The 20,346-nt window shown below is 30.2% G+C and overlaps 1 protein-coding gene across 1 annotated transcript; it reads left to right on the forward strand.

Moving 5' to 3' along the window:
• The first annotated feature begins 3,360 nt into the window (after window positions 1–3,360).
• On the forward strand, window positions 3,361–19,760 carry LOC142325230 (trypsin-2-like). Its single transcript, XM_075366710.1, has 6 exons — window positions 3,361–3,516; window positions 5,865–6,025; window positions 7,753–7,841; window positions 10,032–10,299; window positions 14,533–14,688; window positions 18,487–19,760. Exons 1-6 carry the CDS (start codon window positions 3,465–3,467, stop codon window positions 18,688–18,690), a joined length of 930 nt encoding a protein of 309 aa, XP_075222825.1. The 5' UTR covers window positions 3,361–3,464; the 3' UTR covers window positions 18,691–19,760.
• Window positions 19,761–20,346: the final 586 nt, after the last annotated feature.

Genomic DNA, 20,346 nt, shown 5'->3' on the forward strand with positions numbered 1-20,346 from the left:
AGTACTTAGATGACTGGACTAGTAAAAAAAAATCGCAGGTAATTGTTATATAAAAATATCAATATGTATTTTTATATAAATGTAATTTATTTAAATTAATTTTCTTCTTGATTTGATAGAATTACATATAATAAAGAGACATATTTTACTTAAAAAATATTACCTTTATTAATTTCCTGGGTTAACCAGTCAACTATACAAACTTATAAATTAAATGGACAGAATGGGAGAAGAAAAAAAAATATACATATATATATATTTCCGCCTCCCACTTACCTCCACAAAAGTTGTCATATTAATAAATATTTTATTTTTTCATATACTTTTCCTGTTCAAAAAAATTCGTATTTGAATCAGGAAAAGTTATTTTTAATAATTAGTCAACTGTTATGTTCGACTTGGCTTTCAGAAATAATACATACAAAACATCGAAAACGAAAAACCAGCTATTAAATTACAGAAATATTGATACAAAAAAAAAACAAACAAAAAACGATTAAATATTTCACAAAGTACGGAGCATTTTTAAAGTAATTCTCGCAAGAAACTAAAAATCCTTTAAATTGTTATAAACCTCTACAATATAAAGTTATATTACATGATGGTTAGAGTATTTTCTTTCTCTTTCCTACAATTAACGCACAGGTTATATTAAAAGAATTTGTGCTTCCAAACTACATTTTATCTACGTCGGAAGAATAAAGGTCCGGCAGAAATAACTTCCCGGTTTGAAATGTAAATAAAATAGACATTACAAAAACATTGAATACGTTCTGATAGAAAAGTTTTTTAGCCATTTATTTTCTAATACCAAAATTAATTTTTTTAAATTATGTCGTTCATATTCCGACCTTCATTATCTATAAGGTCTTCAAACTCTCCCTGAAATTCCGCATTAGTTTTCTTGTCATTTCCAATTGCACCGCAACGATTTATTGATGGGTAGCAGTTTTAAAGATTTCAGCCTTTAGATGTCTCCAGAAAAAAATCACATGTTGCCAGATCGGGTGACTGTGCATGCCATGGGATGTCTCCCCCCGTTGTTTAGACGTCTTCCCTGGTTTAAATGTCCGGAAAACATTTCTTGCTGCGGAAGGAGTGGCCCCATCTTGTTCAAATCATACATTTTCGGTTTCATTTTAGACATTATTAAGTCATGTAAGAGAGAAGTCGCGAAACAATATTCATAACCCTCGGAAGTTAAGGTAACTTTTGACTTTCTTCCTCAAAAATGTACGGCTGTATTATTCCAAATTCGAAAACTGCAACACGCTCAGAGTTTATAAGGCGCTAATGAAATTGCATGGGATAATTTTCTGCCCAGTAGCGAAAGTTTTGTTTGTTAACACAACTCGATAAATAAAAATGGGCTTTGACACTTGACAGCACAATCGAGTTCACTGGAATATTTTCCAGAATAGCCAGGCAAGAAGCAATACAGCTAATCCAATCACGTGCCACTCCACACATGCCACAGGACACCACGCCCTGTACTATTAGCGCTCCACCAGCAGAGATGGAGAACGGAAAGTTATTTCTGCCAGACTCTGCAATTTCTTTTAATATATGTAAATTCTTTTTGTTCACATTATCAAATCGAATTTATCAGTTTTGGAAATGCTTCCAGTTGGCAATGTTTAAAAATAAAGAGTTAGTCTCAGAAGGGACCCTTAACATGTAATTCAACATAATCTGGAAAATTCAGAAAATAAAAATGAATAAATAGACGTTTAAAGGGATTTTATTTCGGAGAAGAAGATTGTATCTTACTGCTATCCACTTAAAATTATAATTTTTTTTAAATTAAAAAAAAATAAAATTCGAAAAGTAGAAAAATTAATTTCTTTAATGAAACTAAATTCAAGAGAGTTTCAAAAGTTATTGCAAAAAGTGTTTCAGAAAATGTTTTAATTAAAAAAGGAGTTGTTTTTTCATGAATTAGAAAACAAAATAAAAATAAGAGTACTAATTTATGTTTGTTTTATGGAAGTTTTATTAATAAGAAAATATAGTAAGAAAACATTCAGTTAAGAAATGGAACAATAAAATAGGATAAAAACCTTTACCATTAATTTTAACCTAAATAGATATATATTTATACATAAAGAGATATGGCATTAAATAATAAACAAAAGACTGATAGTTCAACTTATGTACAAACAAACAGATAGTAAGATACATTCTTTATAAAAAATCTTATGTATAGAAAGATAAATCGATTTAACTTCAAGAAATTAAGTTTAACTAGTAAATACTTATCTTTAGGTAGAAATGGTCTTAAATTTGATATGGTGATATGGTAATAAATTTACCATATCATTACAGCATAGAAAATACTGTAATAGACATCATTATGGCATTAGAAAATGGGAATAAAATCTCTAGATACATATTAAACAATATTTACGTCAACTTAATAAAAATAAAAGATACGTAAACTAACAGCGAAGTCACTACTGACCGTCTACTAAGATAAAAATCGGTAACACTTGTTCTGCCTGACTGAAATAGTTTGATTTTATTTTAGTATACTTTTCCCGTACTTTTTTGAACGTCCACGATGGAAATTTGAACGGATGTTTATTGTTTCTGAAAATAAACATCTTCCAACATGGTAGCGGTACGTTCATTACGGTGAAAGGGAAGTAGATACTTGCAGGATGGTCAGGTATCACGAAATCTACGTTACTTAAACAACTGGAGACTTCCAGAACATCACAGGGTTTATTCAATCAATACAAAAATGACAAAAGGCGTCAATAAACATAACGGAAAAATCTATCTAAAAATAACGAGTGATAAATAGCAATATAATTGTAATAGAAATACTAAAAATATAAAAAGAGTAATAGTAGATTTCTCTAAAAAATTATTTGCAATAAAAATTATTATTAGCCGTTAATAACAAAGGTAATAATAAAATGTAACCAATCCAGTAGAACAGGTTTTAGAACATTACAATTTCTAATTTATGAGCCTCTAAATCACTAACTACGCATCTACAAGGTATCAATGTATATCTTGTCTAATTAGTGGCTTTGTTTATGAAGGAGGGAGATGCTAGTGAATTATTTTCAGGAGAAGAGGAATTCGGTACGAAACTCATTCCGTATAACGGTAGTTTGTACACATCACGTTTGTACGGGCAAAAAGTAATGAAGGTGGTAAAATTACGATTTGTGATTTATTTAGATGATTTATAAATACAAATGATGTTTTCCTTCAAAAAAGTCATATTATATTTATTAATTTATTTCCAATCTTCATATACAACGTAGCAAGTATTTTATGAAGAAAGTGTATAGCTCATCAAATTCTGTTATCTCAACAACACATTTATTCAACAACTGTGATACCATGTTATTGAAAATTAAAATTTTTTAACACTTCAGATAATATATTAATATAAAATCTCAGAATACAGGAGATAGTGGGAATGAGAACTGCAATCGAATGAAAATACAATGAAGAAAATAACGGTTATCGTTCTATTATGTACGACGTTGTTTTTTTTCGGTAAGTATAAAGATTTCAATATTACTATAATGTTTTGAACAATTTATGTAAATTTTTTAACTTTCATTAATACGACATGGTAATATAATTCTTTTATGTTCTCTTTCACAAATGTCAATCAGGTAAACTTTAATACGTAGCCCCATAAGTTGGTAATTGATGACGTATTTGATCGAGTCCAATATTTTTCGAGTACTGACTATTTGAGCCGCTGAACAAATCAAGTTCACAATAGATAGCTTGACTATTTGCTCGGCTAAAAATTATGTTGATAATCTATATAATTTATTAGATTTTTCCACAAATTTTTCAAGATTAAAATACCGCATTACGTTTGAACACGCAGAAACGAGTTTTTATGTTAAACTCTAAAAATGAAAATAAGAACCTTTGCAAGACCTTTATTTAAACCATCTACGTAAACAAAATCAACTTTTTTGCTTCTATCCCATGATCATTTAACTCACGAAATATTTAAATATTTAAAAACGCAAATAATTAAAGAACAAACAAGTTTTCTGTTTTATTTATCAATTTTTAGCATTTAGTTTAATCGTAAATATTGCTAAAATCATATAATTCCAAAACACAAGATAAGTTTAAAACCACGTTAAAATTTTATCACTAAAAAATTTTATCTTCTTCCGTGTATATATTTATTTATTTATTTATTCCCAACCATAAAATACAATACAATAAAGAAATTCTACACGTGAAACAAGAAATAAAATATTGTAAAATTGCTTAAGTTAACAATTAAAATTACAGTAGTTTTTATTTAACACATAATAAGTTATTTTGCTTTCACTGGAAAACTGTGAAGAACTTGTCCGACAATGAGAGCATTCATTCAATTACTGTAAAAGAGAAAATTTATAAAAAGATATCCGTAGTGCATGGCGTAGCAAAATTATAGCAGTGATTTCCAATTTTATTAATAATTGAAGATTAGATATTTTATAAAGAAAAATAATACTAAAAGTAAATTAGTTAAAAATATTTTACAAAAATAAATTATAAAAAAACAAAACTATTTTTAATCCATTTCGTTAATTCATTGTTGGCTTTTTTTTGATAACTGGATATTTAAAAAAATTACTTATAGCAAGAGTCTTGATATGCATAACTGTCTTCGTATAATGGTCAAATCAGAAGGGTAATAATGACATTTCTCAACTGTCATTTGTTAGCAATTACCGTAATTCGCACGTAATCTTAATGTCCTATGTTACATTGAAGATGTCTCATTAGGCTTTTCATGTATGATCTAAAAGTCATAACATTCAATACCAAAAAAAAACTTCGCTATTTCGCTTATATAATTTTATGTTTATTTAACACATTCTGATTATATTTATTTCGATTATAAATAAATAAATGAAAATCAAAGTTTCCGCCAGAAACTATAAACCACACTAACAACATTGTATAAATTCACAATATATGAATTCAATTGCACTTATTTTACGTATTGTAGTTAGTTTTTACAAGAAGTAAGAAATAAATTTCATTTTTTTAAAAAAAAACCAAGTAAAAGTTTCCATCAAACGTTATCCTAACTATCCCAACGAAGATATATTTGGTTATTAACTTTTTCACTTACCAAGCATTAACATGTGCAAGCACAGCTACAATCCATGTGAAATTTTACATCTATCTAATTGGTTCTGTAGTTGTCTTCTTAAGGAAGGGAAAAAAGTTATCAGTTTTATTTATTTTAGAGTACGAAGTTTTAAGATAAACCCAATCGTCAGTAATCCTTTTTTGGCAGACGTAAGCCGATTCCCAGTTATTATTTTTAAAGATTAAAATTGTATCGTCTGCGAAAAAGATATTATTATATCCTAATCTAATATATATATGTAAGTATAATATTCAGAGATAATTATATTTTTCAATCTGCAGTGTCAGCAAATCATTTACATATGAAATGAAAAGAATTAGTGATAATAGATAGACATGTGATAGAAAAAAAAAACGATGGCACTGTACCATATGCTGGGAAAAAAGAATATACAAAAAAACGAGAAAATAAAAAATTAAAACTAAAGTTAATTACTGATTATTAGTTCTGAAAATGCTATTGATATGGAGCACATATGAACAAAACTCAATTATAGACTGTATTATACGCAGTTCCAAATAATATAACCAATACTGAATTGTAAAATCCCGACAACATATTAGGTAATATGATAGAATTTGTACGAACTGGACTTTTAATCAGAATACAAGCACACAACACAACCGCAAAGCTCAATGTGCTACGGATTCAACAATTTGATAAAACACGATATTCTATAGATTTAACACAGCGTTTCTATAACTTTCTTTTTAATCTATTACAGTTAAAGCAGCTCCTAATGAACAAGCAACAGCTAACGACAAAGATAAAAAGGAATTCAACGGGCAAGAAAATAAATTAATAAATAAAAATGAAGCTACAAATCACATGATAGCTGGAATAATAGGAGGGAAAAGAGCATCAATTAAAGACTACCCTTATACGGTAAGTTAAACTTTATTATCATAAATAACGGTAATACATTCCGCGAATAAATCAACTGTTTATATCAATCTGTTACCGTCGGAGGACAACATTACTTTTCTTCATGTATAAGACTAGCTTTTTTGTAATGAAAACATATAATTCCAAAATATTTCAATATCTAGTTTAGCGAAATCTGTAATAGATTTAAGCTATTTTTGAATGAATTTTTTAAACGTAATCTCGGAAAAGGTGTTAAACCCGATCTTGTTATGGCTATAAAACCTAGGTTATTACTTCAATCTGTTAATTCCTAGTAATCCTTTTTTCGTTTTCCTTTTTAACCGCCCGAAAATACCGTTCAAGTATTATTTAAGGATGAATGAAGATGATATATATGAGTGTAGTCTTGTGCAGTCTCAGGTCGATCATTCCCGAGATGTGTGGTTAACTGAATCCCAACCACCAAAAATACACCGGTATTCACAATCTATTATTCAAATCCGTATAAAAGTAGCTAGCTACCTTTAGTAGGAGTTGAACGATGGAACTCTCGACTTCCAAATCAGCTGATTTGGGAAAACGCGTTCACCACTAGATCCCGTCACCCAGCTAGATTATAACTTACTGTAATTTTATATTTTTTTTTAATAGCAGTACCGTTAAATTACAATAAAGATATTAAAAATTTATTATCTTTTTCTCAGTCACATGTTTCTGAGTTGGAGTCTATGCCAGGTAAATCGGTTTTCACAAGGTGAAAAATTCATCTACTATTAACCCCATAAACTTCGAATTACGTACCGGTAATCACATTGAATGAATAAAGAAAGATAAATAAAATTACAATCATAAAGAATTATTTATTAATAAAAGATCAAAACAAACAACTTACTTTTAAATACAACAACGACACGAACTGAACCTGGTGACTAAGAAATCTAGTAATTTTTTTAATTTCAAACAAAACGTTAAAAAGTATGTTATGCTTTAAATAAAATATTTCTAAAACCCGTTAATAATGTTTATTCAATGCGTTGATTCTATTAACGCGTAACGTGATGAAGAAAATTTCTACCTTTCGAATTAACGAAATTTTATAGGAATCTACGAAACGCTAGGAATGCAGTGCTGGGTTGACCACGAGTACAGTAAAGTTGATTATTTTTGTCAAATAACGTACTAGTTTAGAAAAAACCAACGAAACAGTTACATCATTAAAGAGATCGGTTCTGAAGTTAAGGATACCTTCTAATCATCTCTGAGAACTACACGATTGTAAATAATTATCGAACAAGACGTTATATACGTAAAATCCAGTACATAATACGTACATTAATATTATTCTGTTACATACAAACAGTAATTAAAATAAATGGGCGTAATTCATCTTTATAATAATACGGTTAGTTTGATATAAATCATATAACAAAATTAATGATGTAATGGTGATTCATGCGGGTGTGCAGATATGTTATAAGAAAGAAAAATATCATCCCATATATACCACCAGTAGCGTCTCTGCCTTTCCTCCGAAGATTACGGGTTCAAATCCTGATCAATCTATGCATTTCATTTTACACATTACAAAAAAAAAATTATTTCGTTAATCATACATCGAAAGCTGTTAAAACGTGGCAGCAAGAGAAAAAGGAAATATAGAAAAGTTAATAACTGTTGGATTTGCTTTCCTTAAAATTAATAATAGAAATTAAGATGTTTAAAAAAACTTTTCTTTGAATTTCCAGGCTGCTGTTATAACAAGGACAACACACCTAGGATCTGCAGTAATATTGAATAAGAAATGGGTACTGACATCTGCATGGGTACCTCTAGGGTTAGTAGAATAATCTGATGTGGACACCACATGACTTCTTTGTACGCCTATTAAATTACATATGCATATTTTTAAAAGTACATAAAATGTTATATAGCTAATAATTTTTATTCGTAAATTTTTTTTATTGATATTATTGAATTATCATTTACCCTAAAACTTCTCTTTTTACAATCAGGGTTTAATAAATTATTAATAAATCAGTATATTTAATTTTAAAAAAATTAAAAAAAAGGATATGAAGTCAGATTCGAACCGATGTGCATTTCCCTTGTAATATCCAAATATTTCGTAAATTAAACATTTATTTGCCTAAAACTCTGGAACCAATGAAAATAAGGACCACTTATCGTTTAAACACTATTAAACGGCTTACTATTATAGCTAAGAAAAAGTCCAAGAAAGGTGCACAACTAAATATTACAAAATAAATCCAAAATATTACAACAGTCCCATATCCAAAATTTCAACATTCTACGGCTTATTGTTTTTGAGTTATGCAAGATACATATGTACGTAAAGATGTCACGCCGAAACTAGTCAAAATGGATTCAGGAACTGTCAAAACGGGTATTTCCGTTCAAATCTGAAAATCGAAATTTCTCGCGATTGCAATACTTAAGGAAGTAAAAATAGGTCCGATTTTTATAATTTTTAGTACAAAAAAGAATTAATCGTAAAAATAGTTTACGAGCAGAAAAATAAAAAAATTCACTTTGAAATATTGTAAACTGTTGATATTACTCGTTTTATGCGCTGTGATAATCTTGAATATTCGGCTAACATTCAACAAAAGTTTTTACATTAAAACCACGCAAGGAACGCTAAACTGTAAAACTGCTATTACATAAAATCTTTCCGTATACTTTGTACGCTTGTTTAGATCGTACAAACGATCATTCGTACGAACGATCGTTTTTTACCATTCATACGAATGATAAAAATGTATCATGAAAGTATGTAATACTTTCGAAAAAATATATCGATAAAAGAAACCGTACTTAATAATCGTAATTCAAAAGTGTAAAACTACAGATAAGGCTTAAATTTTTAGTAAATCAATGAAATGAATAATATATGGTATAATTAAATTTAATTAATAAAAATTTCCGGTAGAAAATATATTTTTCATGTAATTCATTCTTTATTGCTAACTTTTGTCAAAGGCTACGTGAGAAAATAGAAGAAAAAACAAGGATCTTCGCGATGAATATAAAAAGATTCATCTGTAATCCGAAGAGAAAATAAACCATACAATAAATTATAACTGACAGACATATTGTAGTCAAACAACATAAATGACAATTCATGTACGTGATAATTTATAGATATGAAGCGATCAAAAGGGGTAAAAAGTGAAAAAAGTAGATTCAAACGATTCCGTACGTACTAAACCTCATCAATATTTTACCCCTACTATCGAACAAATAATTACGATAAATAAGAAAAAAATTATACTTTTGTCACGAAGTCATATTAAGAAATATAAGCACATCGCCAGAAAGAAAATCAAATATATAAATAAAGTGAATTAGGAACAAATCGTAACTCTAATTTATAAGAAAAAAAATAATAAAATTAAAATTTCTAATCTTTGAATTCCTAGTATTTTATTCCTATATTTATATCATTTCCTATATTTATATCAATTATTATTATATTAATTATTTCCTATATTTATATCAATTTATATTTAGTAGTTTATTCCTATATTTTATGTACATCGTGCTTGTAGAGGTAAGGGAAGGTGAAGAAATAAAATAAATAATAATCCCAAATTGAGGATATAAAATTTATTTGGATGAAGGTTAAAACAATTGATGTGCTCAAAAAAATTTTTCACATTACGTTTTTTTTTAAATTTATATATTTTCCCTCTTAATAATCAAATAACTTTAAATAACTTATGATTAAAAAAATTAGTAGAGGAATTAATAAACATTCTAATTAATCATACAATACTGTAATAGAATAATACCGCGCAAGTCAAGTCTATCCAGGTATAGCCGTTATTATATTTTGCTATCACATCCGCCATATAAAACGATTTTTTTTTGCGACTTCATCTATATTTTTCATTCATAAAGCAAACCGATCACAGATCTAAGTTTATTCAATGAATATGTGTAGACTAATATCAATAAATACGTTTTAAATAATTATTAATTCTAATTATTTTTTTTTGTGTAGTGAAGATGCTAATATAACATTAATAAGAGGTGGCAGCGATTCAGCGGTTGATAAGGGACAAACCAGTTGGGCTGAAAAATTTGTAACACATCCCGATTACAAAAATCCTTATTATTATGATATAGCCTTGATTAAACTGAAAACCCCATTTAAGTTTGATAGAAATGTTAAACCAATTAAAATTGCAAATAAAACTCCAGAAAAAGGAGAGAGCGTGGTAATAACTGGATTTGGATACTATGGTGCAAGTGGAAGGAAAGAAAAGAAGGTATTGTTTTAAGTATATATACAATAATTATAAGTATAGTTATAATAAAAAATGTGTAAACAGCTGTAAATATAAAAAAAATCGGTTTGAATATATATATAAATATATATATTTAAACAACAGAAGCAAACCCATGATCAGCACATTTTAAATTTCAAAAAAGTCTACGACTCCTTAGACAAACAATCTCTTTTCCAAATTCTAAAAGAGAGAGGACTAGATCAGAAAACTCAAAGATTAATAAAACAAACATTAACTGGAACTAAATCTAAAATAAAATTTATGGGCGAAATCTCACAACCCTTTAAAATTAAGACGGGAGTGTAACAAGGGAGATGGACATTCCACCCTGCTATTTAACGTCACATTGGACAAAGTGATGGAAGACTGGGAAGATACACTCAAGCAACAAAAATACTGGAAACCGATTTCATTGGGATTCGCGAAATTAAATTTAAGTATCCTTTAGCTAGCATTTGCAAACGATTTGGCAATCCTTGCGGAAGACGAACGGACTGATAAAGCAAATAGAAACACTCAAGAAATGTGCAGAAAACGTGGGACTACAAATTTCGTTTGAAAAAACAGTATTCATCTGCTCCAGAATAGAAATCCCATATTTAAACACAAAATATTGAGTAATAAATAAACTCGATCACTTCAGAAGAAATAAAGAAACAGGAAAGGAAGATTATAAGGAAAATATTGGGACCGAGACAAACAAAAGAAGGATACAGATTAAAACCGAACGAAATTGTTGAAACATACTCTAATATTGAAACTGACATAAGAAAAAGACGAATGAAATTCATCGGACACCTGTGCAGGCTGCCGGAAAACCGATTGAACAAAAGAAAAATCACGTACATATCATCATTAAAAGTTGCAATCCCCTGGCACGCAGAAACACGAAAAGATTTAGAACACGCCGGAATTACGCTGGAAGGGATCATAGACAGAAACACATACAGAAATAAAATAGATAAATGGGAAGTTAAACTAGAAGCGCCGAACCCTAAACAACATCGTCAGTAATGTTTATATTTCAATCGCCTAATTTTCATTTCTTGTGTAATATTTCGTTAGGCACACATTCATGTTGAAATAAAAAAAAACATCCTTGTACGTAAAAAATTCTGCCAGAGTACTTTCACTTGTGGCCTCACTGAAGATCGTTTAAAATATTTTACCGCTACTCAGTTATGTTATATGCCAAGCCACATAGGTCAGCAGTGTGTGATTTGTTTTTGAGTTTCGATTGATTTATTACAATCTTTTTTCCCTTACACAAAATTTTCTTATTTTATATTTATGTATAAACAGTACGAAAATAGTTCTGTATTCAAATGTTGTTCAATATATCTTGGTATGTTTTTCTTGGTATTATTATACGAGGGTTATTTTTTTTCAAGGTCCGATCAGTCGCGAAATAATAAGCCGCACAAAAATCGGATGAACCTTTGCGCATATGTGTTGCGCAGCCTCTCTAGTAAGGGCTTTAATCACGCCGCGTCACTTCGTTTAGTTCAGAACGCGCAGCTAGCACGTAAATATGTTTATAACAATAGCATCTCCCGCTAAGTGTGAAGTGCGTGCGGTAATTCGATTTCTTCAGGCTGAACGGTGTAATGCAGCTGAAATTCTCCAACTTCTCCAACAGAAAGTGTATAGCTACTGTGTTCTGGGACTGGAATGGAGTTCTCTTGGTGGAATTCATGGAACGTGGCACGAACATCACTGCAGCCTCATACTGCGTGACTCTTCAACGTCTACGAATGGCAATTCAGAATAAGCGGAGAGGAATGTTGTCATCAGGCATTGTCTTTCTCTATGACAGTGCTCGGGTGGACACTGCAGCTGTAACAAAGAAGCTCCTGCAGCGTTTTCGTTGGGAAGTGTTTGATCACCCACCATACACCCCGGACTTGGCTCCATCCGATTTTCACCTGTTCACCTCTTTGCTCAAATGAAACGCTGGCTAGGAGGACAACATTTTGGCACAAACATCGAGCTGCAGACCAGCGTAGAAACATGGCTGAAAACACAGGCGGCTCCTTTCTATGACGAGGGTATTGGATAGTTGGTACCACGCTACGAAAAATGTCGTAAAATTCCAAAATTTTAATTCAAGAATTTAATAAAAATTCTTTGAAATTTTGGAGGGAAAAGAAAAATGCCAAGCAAAAGAAATATGATCATGAATGCTTAACATCTTCCACTGGGAAATTCTTGACTTATAATAATAAACATATAGATATTGTGTCATGAGTGATTCATATAATCAACGCCACGCAAAAACTACTAAACACAAATTGATGAAAATTTGTATACGCGTTTTTCTTACAGAGTATGTGCGCAGTAAAAATAGATTTTTTGAAATTTTAAAGGGAAAGGGTAAAATGAAGACATCAGTTTGATTTATCGTGTGTGCAATCTTTATGTGAATATCAAAAATCCATTTTCTAGATTTTTTGAAATTCCATCTTGAAAGAGGTGAAGGAACGTAAAAACATATTTAAATAATGATGTAAAATCTCCACGTTTCTGACCATACTAAACGAGATATTCACTTGATTGGTGCTTGTAAATACCATACACATAAATATCTACAAACGATTTTGAGATGATTTTTTAAATTTCGATTATTTTAAGAACTGCGACGGTATACAGCCAACCAATACAGTCACTGCTGTTAGTATATGTGTAAAGCAACTGGCTGTACCCACCTACAGTTACTTGAATAAAAAATCATTAAAAAAAAAGAATATGTTGTTGCGGTTTGTCGGGTAACGCTAAAAACCGGGAAAAATAATTTTTTAACCTTTCGAAGAACTAATAAACCAGCTATTAAACCAACTACTATTTTTAAGATACACGCCGACTATTTTGAAACCCTTACAATTCAGATTACTCAAAGTTTCGGGTAAATACCAAAATGTTGACGTGAAGAGGAAATACGATACAAGTAATCTGTCTAAATTAAAAACTTTTAAATTTCTATTTATCAAAAATATTCCGAGAAGCTTGAGTTTCATGAAATCAGAGAAGTCCACTGACCCCATAAAAATTCCTTGACGACGGACATGATTAACATATAAATATATTTATATATATATATATATATACACCCATACATAAGTAGATTAAATATTAATGTAAAAGTAAGTAGTGTATCTAAAAGAAATTATAATATGTATAATAATAAAAACATACAAGATATATTAAACAACATTCAAATACAGAACTGTTTTTGTACTGTTTGTGCATAAACATAAAATAGGAAAATTTGGTGTAAGAGAAGAAAGATTGTAATGAATCGGAACTCAAAAACACTAAGAAAACAAATCAGACATTGCTGACCTTTATGGCTTGGTATATAACATAACTGTGTAGCCGTAATATATTTTAAACGATCTTTCGTGAGGCCACAAGTGAGAGTCCTCCGGGAGGTTTATAAAATCAATCAAATAAAAATCAGTAAATTAGGAGAAAAATATCTTGTTTAATATTATACGTCTATTCAAAATCCGTCCCCCGAATTTATTTCTCTTACATTACTATTTTGCAACCGAGTGATGGATAAAACCTTACAACACCATATTACAGTTTAGCATCTTTTCATTCTACCTATTACTATACAATCGCTAAATATCTGTCACGTCCCAACGCAGATATTTTCTTGTTGTAGCTCTTCATAACTCCTTAGCCAGGAACATTTTGAAGAAAGGGTAAATCTCATTGAGAAATTTCACACGGTTTAATTACCTCCTTCCGTAAAAACCAAGAATATTATCCTCATGTATATGATCTGGATACCCAACGAAAAGTTGGAATTAATTCGAGTAATATAACGTCAAATTATCAATCCAAATTCGCCACATTTTGTTTGGTTTCAAGAAAAGTGAACATCTTTAAATACGGTACTAAAGTAATTTTCAAGTGAAAATACTGCACAACGATTCGTCACTATTTTGATAATCTACATAGCAGGTAAACATAATGAAATCGTCAGTCAACTTAAAATATGTATACTGAATCAGTGAAAAACTGAAATTCATAATCCTGTAATTTCTTCAAACTAAAGTTACCAGTACAGTGAAGTATGAATGAATGGTCTTAAGAAACAATTTTTACTAATTATACTAAAAAGTACTTGATAGATTTATTTCATTATCTATCCGGAATAAGTTTCATAAATGTCAGTTAATCTTCTTGTTCCAATTTGTCTTTCAGGAAAATCCGAGCACATTCGTACATGACGGTTGGTTACGATCTTTAACTCGTCAAGTAATTGAATACAAAGACTGTAAAGATGATTATCAACTGTATTCAACATTTACAGACTTGAACTATTGTACACCTGTAACTGCAACTGAAGGACCGTGTTACGTAAGTAAAACTTACATATTGTTAAGAACCATTTAATGGAATTAGGTTTCGGTAAACAATAAATGTTGTCGTTGATTACATAACTGCCTCTTAACTAACTAAAATTTTGCTTTCTGTGTACCTCTACCCATATTTTTATCTATGAATGAACAAAAATTATAACAAACATTTTCCTTTTTTATATTAATTACACTACTATGAACAAGAAAGAAAATATATCAGATCTAATCTACATTCAGAGGTATAAATTCTTCTCTGTATCTAGAGAAACTTCTCACCTTCTTTTAGCCTTTCTACCAAAAAAATTTCTACTACAATTTCCACAGTTTGATTCTTAAATAGAAACACATTTCTCTGAATTTTCCCAATTCTGTTTCATAAAATAGTTGTTATTTAAAATGTCCAATCACCTTCGAATTACGATTATGTAACTTATGTTATTTACATAAATAATACTTCTTATTTTAAGTAATTATAATAAACTGCAAGTTAAGTATGTAATAGAATACTTGAGTTACTGAACGGTTTATTGTATTACCTTGACAACTCCTTAGTAATTATTAATTTTAAGGGGCTCGGGTGTAAGAGATGGTTACATTTATAAATACAGGGTGATTCAAAGAAACGGGAAATATAAAAAATTAAATAACATTAATGAAAAAACTTTTTTAGAAAATGAATTTTATTTCATGTAATTGTACAAATGTTGCCATTTTAGGATACATACATTTTAGTTGATTTTTTAAAGATGACATCTTCCAGGTGACCTCCTCTTCTACGTAAACATTCACGAAGTTTCTTCGTTAAATTGTTCATGGTTTGACGTAACATCTCAACTGGAATTTCCGCAATTGCTTCTCGGATCTTTGCCTTCAGTTCTTCCGTTGTAGCAGGTCTACTGTGGAACACTTTGCTTTTAAGTTGACCCCACAAAAAGTAATCGCAAACTGAGAGATCAGGCGATCTGGGAGGCCATCTAATGTCACCATTTCGTGAAATGACACGTTGTCCAAACAATCGGGGTTCAGCTGCCATCGATATTCATGCAGTATGTAACGTTGCTCCGTCTTGGTGAAACCAGGCTGTGTTAAGAATTGGTGGAAATCTCTTTTGTTGTTCCACAACAAAGGTTTCAAGCATGGCTGCGTAACGAGCCGACGTCACTGTAATCGCAAGACCGTTGTCATCCTCAAAAAAATAAGGGCCGCTGGTGTAGCTGCGTAGGATTTTCTTGTGCCCAGTATCTGAAATTTTGCTTGTTAACAAATCCACTGAGGTGCAAATACGCTTCGTCTGACATCCACAGTTCGTGAACAAACTCTTCGTTATCATTTATCTTCTGAAGCATTACATTACAGAATTGTGCTCGCACAACTGCATCGTTCGGTTTCAGTTCCTGGACGATCTGCAACTTGTATGGATGGTATTGCAAGTTCTTCACTAACATTCTTCGTTCCAATTTCTTCACTAACATTCTTCGAACACTTGAACTATGCAGTTGTAAAGATGCTGAGAGACGACGGATTGACCTATGTGGACTTCGTGTGACAGCATCTTGTAATGCTTGAACATTCTGTGGTGTACGGACGGTTCACTCACGGCCTGGAGGTTTCTTTTTCATTGCCGAACCAGTTTCTTCAAAATTAGATATCCATGTTTAAATTGCATGTGCTGATGGAACACGGTCGTGCCGTCCCAGATTAAAATGACGGCGAAATTCTCTACGCGCTCCCTCCACACTGTCATTGTTTTTGCAAAACGCTTTGATAGCAAATGCACGTTGCGCACCACTCCAAGGATCCATGACAACTAAATGGCAGGTTAGGTTAGAAAGGCTGGCGCCACTTATCAAGTGGTACGAATCGCCCATGGCTACCAACACAACTTTCAAAATTTCCCGCTTCTTTGAATCACTCTGTACATTGTTCGGGAAAGCATCTATGGTGGTATTTCTCATGTTTCGCCTTCATTTTTCACACAATAAAAACTGTTGGCTAATTTAACCACGATGGTTAAAGGATGATGTTGGTGCAATGATTTTACGACGTGGCGGTTAAATAAAAAAAATTGGTCCAATTTACAAGACTACAACAACAAACTGATTGTTAAGAGAAATACAAAAAGTACAGTTTTTTCATCTTTCATATCAATCTATACAACCAGAACTAGCCATATATTTGAGTTCATTAAGTTATACACTGTACATAAAATATTGTGTGTGTGTGTATATATATATATATATATATATATATATATATATATATATATATATATATATATATATATATATAAAACATTATAAATACCATTTAATTAAAGTACACTTAAATGTAATATCAATAAGAATTTATTTTATGATTCAACTTCAAGGGATAACAAAAAAAATTCAAAAGTAAAGGTTTAAGTCCCCAGTATTAGAACTGATTTAAAAATAATTTAAAAAAAAACTGTCTATTACGAAAACGTAATACCGAATTCTTGCAAAATGGTAATGTTCTTTTATTATAAACGTAACTGAAATATAAATGCAGAAAAAAAAATTACCTCCTGATATTTTACCTAAAGATCGAAAGGATCAAACTATTCGGATATTTTTTTAAAAACAGACAAATCGTTTTTAAAATAAAACTACTTTCTATTATTATTTTGTCTAGTATTCGTTCTAAGCTCTACTAACTTTCTTTTTTATTACGTATTTAAACATTTCACCACCGTAGAAAATTACGTTCATTGCAATGCACAGAAAATTCAAATTTTATCACGAGTCGAAAAAACCAATAATTCACAAACAGAGAAATTATATAGATAAATATTCTTAATCATGCGACTTTTAAATTCTACTTCAAAGGAAATCCGCTAACATCGCTTTTTCTTCTCTAAAATCAAAAATGGTTTAAGGAAGTTGCTGACTATACTACCTACTATAACTGATAAAACAAATTAATCCTGAAAAATTCCTCCGACTAAAACAATTTTCTCAATTATAATACGCTGTTCCACTTATTTATTTACAAATTTACACGATATAAGTTACACTATATTTCGTCTGAATATTCTAAAGGCTTCGGAGTATGTTCCAAAATTACAGTATTTAGCCAGAAAATAAATTATGTAATCGGGGACACAAAATGGTTTTGAAGATTTCAGATAACGGAGAACGACGACTTGAAACAAAAGAGTCCTGAGTTTTACGCTGTAGTCTACAGTTTAAACTGCAGGTAATCTACACGCTTATACAAGAGGAATTTTACAAACAATGTTCATACTTTGAAAGCACAAAGGAAGACCAGATACAAATAGGATATAGATTATTTATCATGAAATATAATTGGCATTATTATTGCCAATCAATCCATTATTTCAAAATTTTTACAGGAGTTTGGGAATGAGCTTCTTTTGCTCTCAATATTGTTACACACAGTTTTTCATTAGTAGAGACCTAGCTTCTCTTATTTTTTCAGTGTAAATATGTTCTACATTTGCTTTTTACGGAAGGAGTCCATAATATGTAATATGTGTCCATAATATTATAGTCTTCCTTTCCTCATGACATCGATAATACGAAACGTGGTGTTTCTTTATTTTCTTATCTGAATTAATAAAAGCCTAAAATAATTTTTTTGAGCAAAACCCTAACATATTCTAATGAAAGGACAAATATTCGCTATAGGAAAAAAAATATGACATTGATTTAAATAAAATAATATAGAAAATATTATATAACTTACATTTTAAAATAAAATAGGTACAGTAAATAATGATGCTAAATAATACTAAAAATTTATTTTTCTTTTTCAGTGCGAAAACGGAAGTCCACTTGTTCATAACAAAGAACTTGTTGGGGTACTCTCAGTAGTCGCGTACTGCTCAAACCCGTCCTACCCATCCGTATATACAGATATCACTCAGAAAAAATTACAAGACTGGATCGAAGAAACAATAAAAAATAACTCGGACGCAAGTGAACTCGAGGAATTTTCTAATACAGAATATTATGCATAAGCAAAGACTACTTCACTAACAATTTCTATTGTTTACTGCATCATAAATTTCCAAATAAAATGAAATATTTATCTGTGTTTCCACAAATGAGTAATATTATTTAAACCCCAGTGAACAGAAAATGCATTACTATAAGTAAAATAAGATAAAAATACATTTATAAACTTTAAAAAAGCCAGTCATAATAAAAATATTATTACACACCGATTAAATGAAAATCATAGAGGAAAAAAAGCAGAATATTTCAAAAATGAGTTAGCCCCTTCAAAGTAGAACAGATATAACCCACCGAGTTGGTTTAGTGGTGAACGCGTCTTCGCTAATCAGCTGATTTCGAAGTGGAGAGTTCCAATGTTCACTTCCCAATAAAGGCAGTTACTTATATACGGATTTGAGTACTAGATCGTAAAAACCGGCGTTCTTTGGTGGTTGGATTTCAATTAACCAAACATCTCTGAAATGGTCGACCTGAGAATGCATAAGTCTACACTTCACTTACACTAATACATATTATCATCTTCGTTCATCCTCTGAAGTAATACCTGAAGCCGATTCCTGCATTCTAAACAGGAAAAAAGTAGAACAGGTATAATAAGGAGGAATAAAGAGATAAATATTATAAATTAAAAAACACAACTTTCAAAAAAATCACTGCTGACAAACATCTCTCTTTAATAGAGGATAATTACAAATGCAGAATAGATAATTAGTGACAATTTTTGTATCTAGTATAATTTTTTTATTTTTTTGAGCTTTATTTGAATACATATACATGTTTATATTTATAAAACTTATGTTACTTTCGGTAACGTAATAATTCAAAAGCGAGGTCACACATCTAAATCAGTTCAGCCGTTGAGCTACTACGGTGGAACAAACATACATACATTCTAATAATCATACATTCAAAGTTACCCTCACATTCTGAATAGTTTTTATTTACAATTGTTTTATAAAACTTCAAATTCGAGACTGTTGCTTGAAGCTACTTTAATAGTGTTACTAACAAGTATTATTGTTATTATTTTTATAATTTGATTAATTAAAAACAATTCTGTTCTGTTCCTTGATTCCTCGTGTTTATTATTACGTTCGCTCTCCGACGATATCATTAATTGTTTTTTATTTTAAAACATTTTTTTCCCATTTACTGAATCGTTTTAATCCTTCCATTAAGCAGAATATTTTCTTCGGATATAACCAATGAGCATTTCTGTTTTAGCAGTTTGAAACGCAAACATCTTTCCATTGCTGAACGAATTATTACTAAAATTCGTATATCACCGAATAAACTGAAAAAAGCATTAAAGTTCAAACTTGATCGCAAGTAAAATCAGAAATAATTTCTTTTCGTATGTACAAAAAGAAAATGTCATAATGACTGGATTTGGAGCTATAACAGAACTCAAGTAAAAAATCACAAGGTAAACACAACAAGGAAAAAAAATATATATATATGTGTGTATACAAACACATATAATATTTATATTACATGTAATCATAAAAATTTGACAAGCTGGAGGATGAAATAAAATTTTATACTTCATTATTGTAAAATATTTTGTAAACCAGAGAGAAAAACAAATATAAGTTTAGTATAGACAGTGTGAACGATATTCTTAAATAATAACATCAAAACCACGAGCAATATCAGCG

The sequence above is a fragment of the Lycorma delicatula genome, chromosome 5 (assembly GCF_047948215.1).
Source record: "Lycorma delicatula isolate Av1 chromosome 5, ASM4794821v1, whole genome shotgun sequence".
Lineage (NCBI taxonomy): Eukaryota > Metazoa > Arthropoda > Insecta > Hemiptera > Fulgoridae > Lycorma > Lycorma delicatula.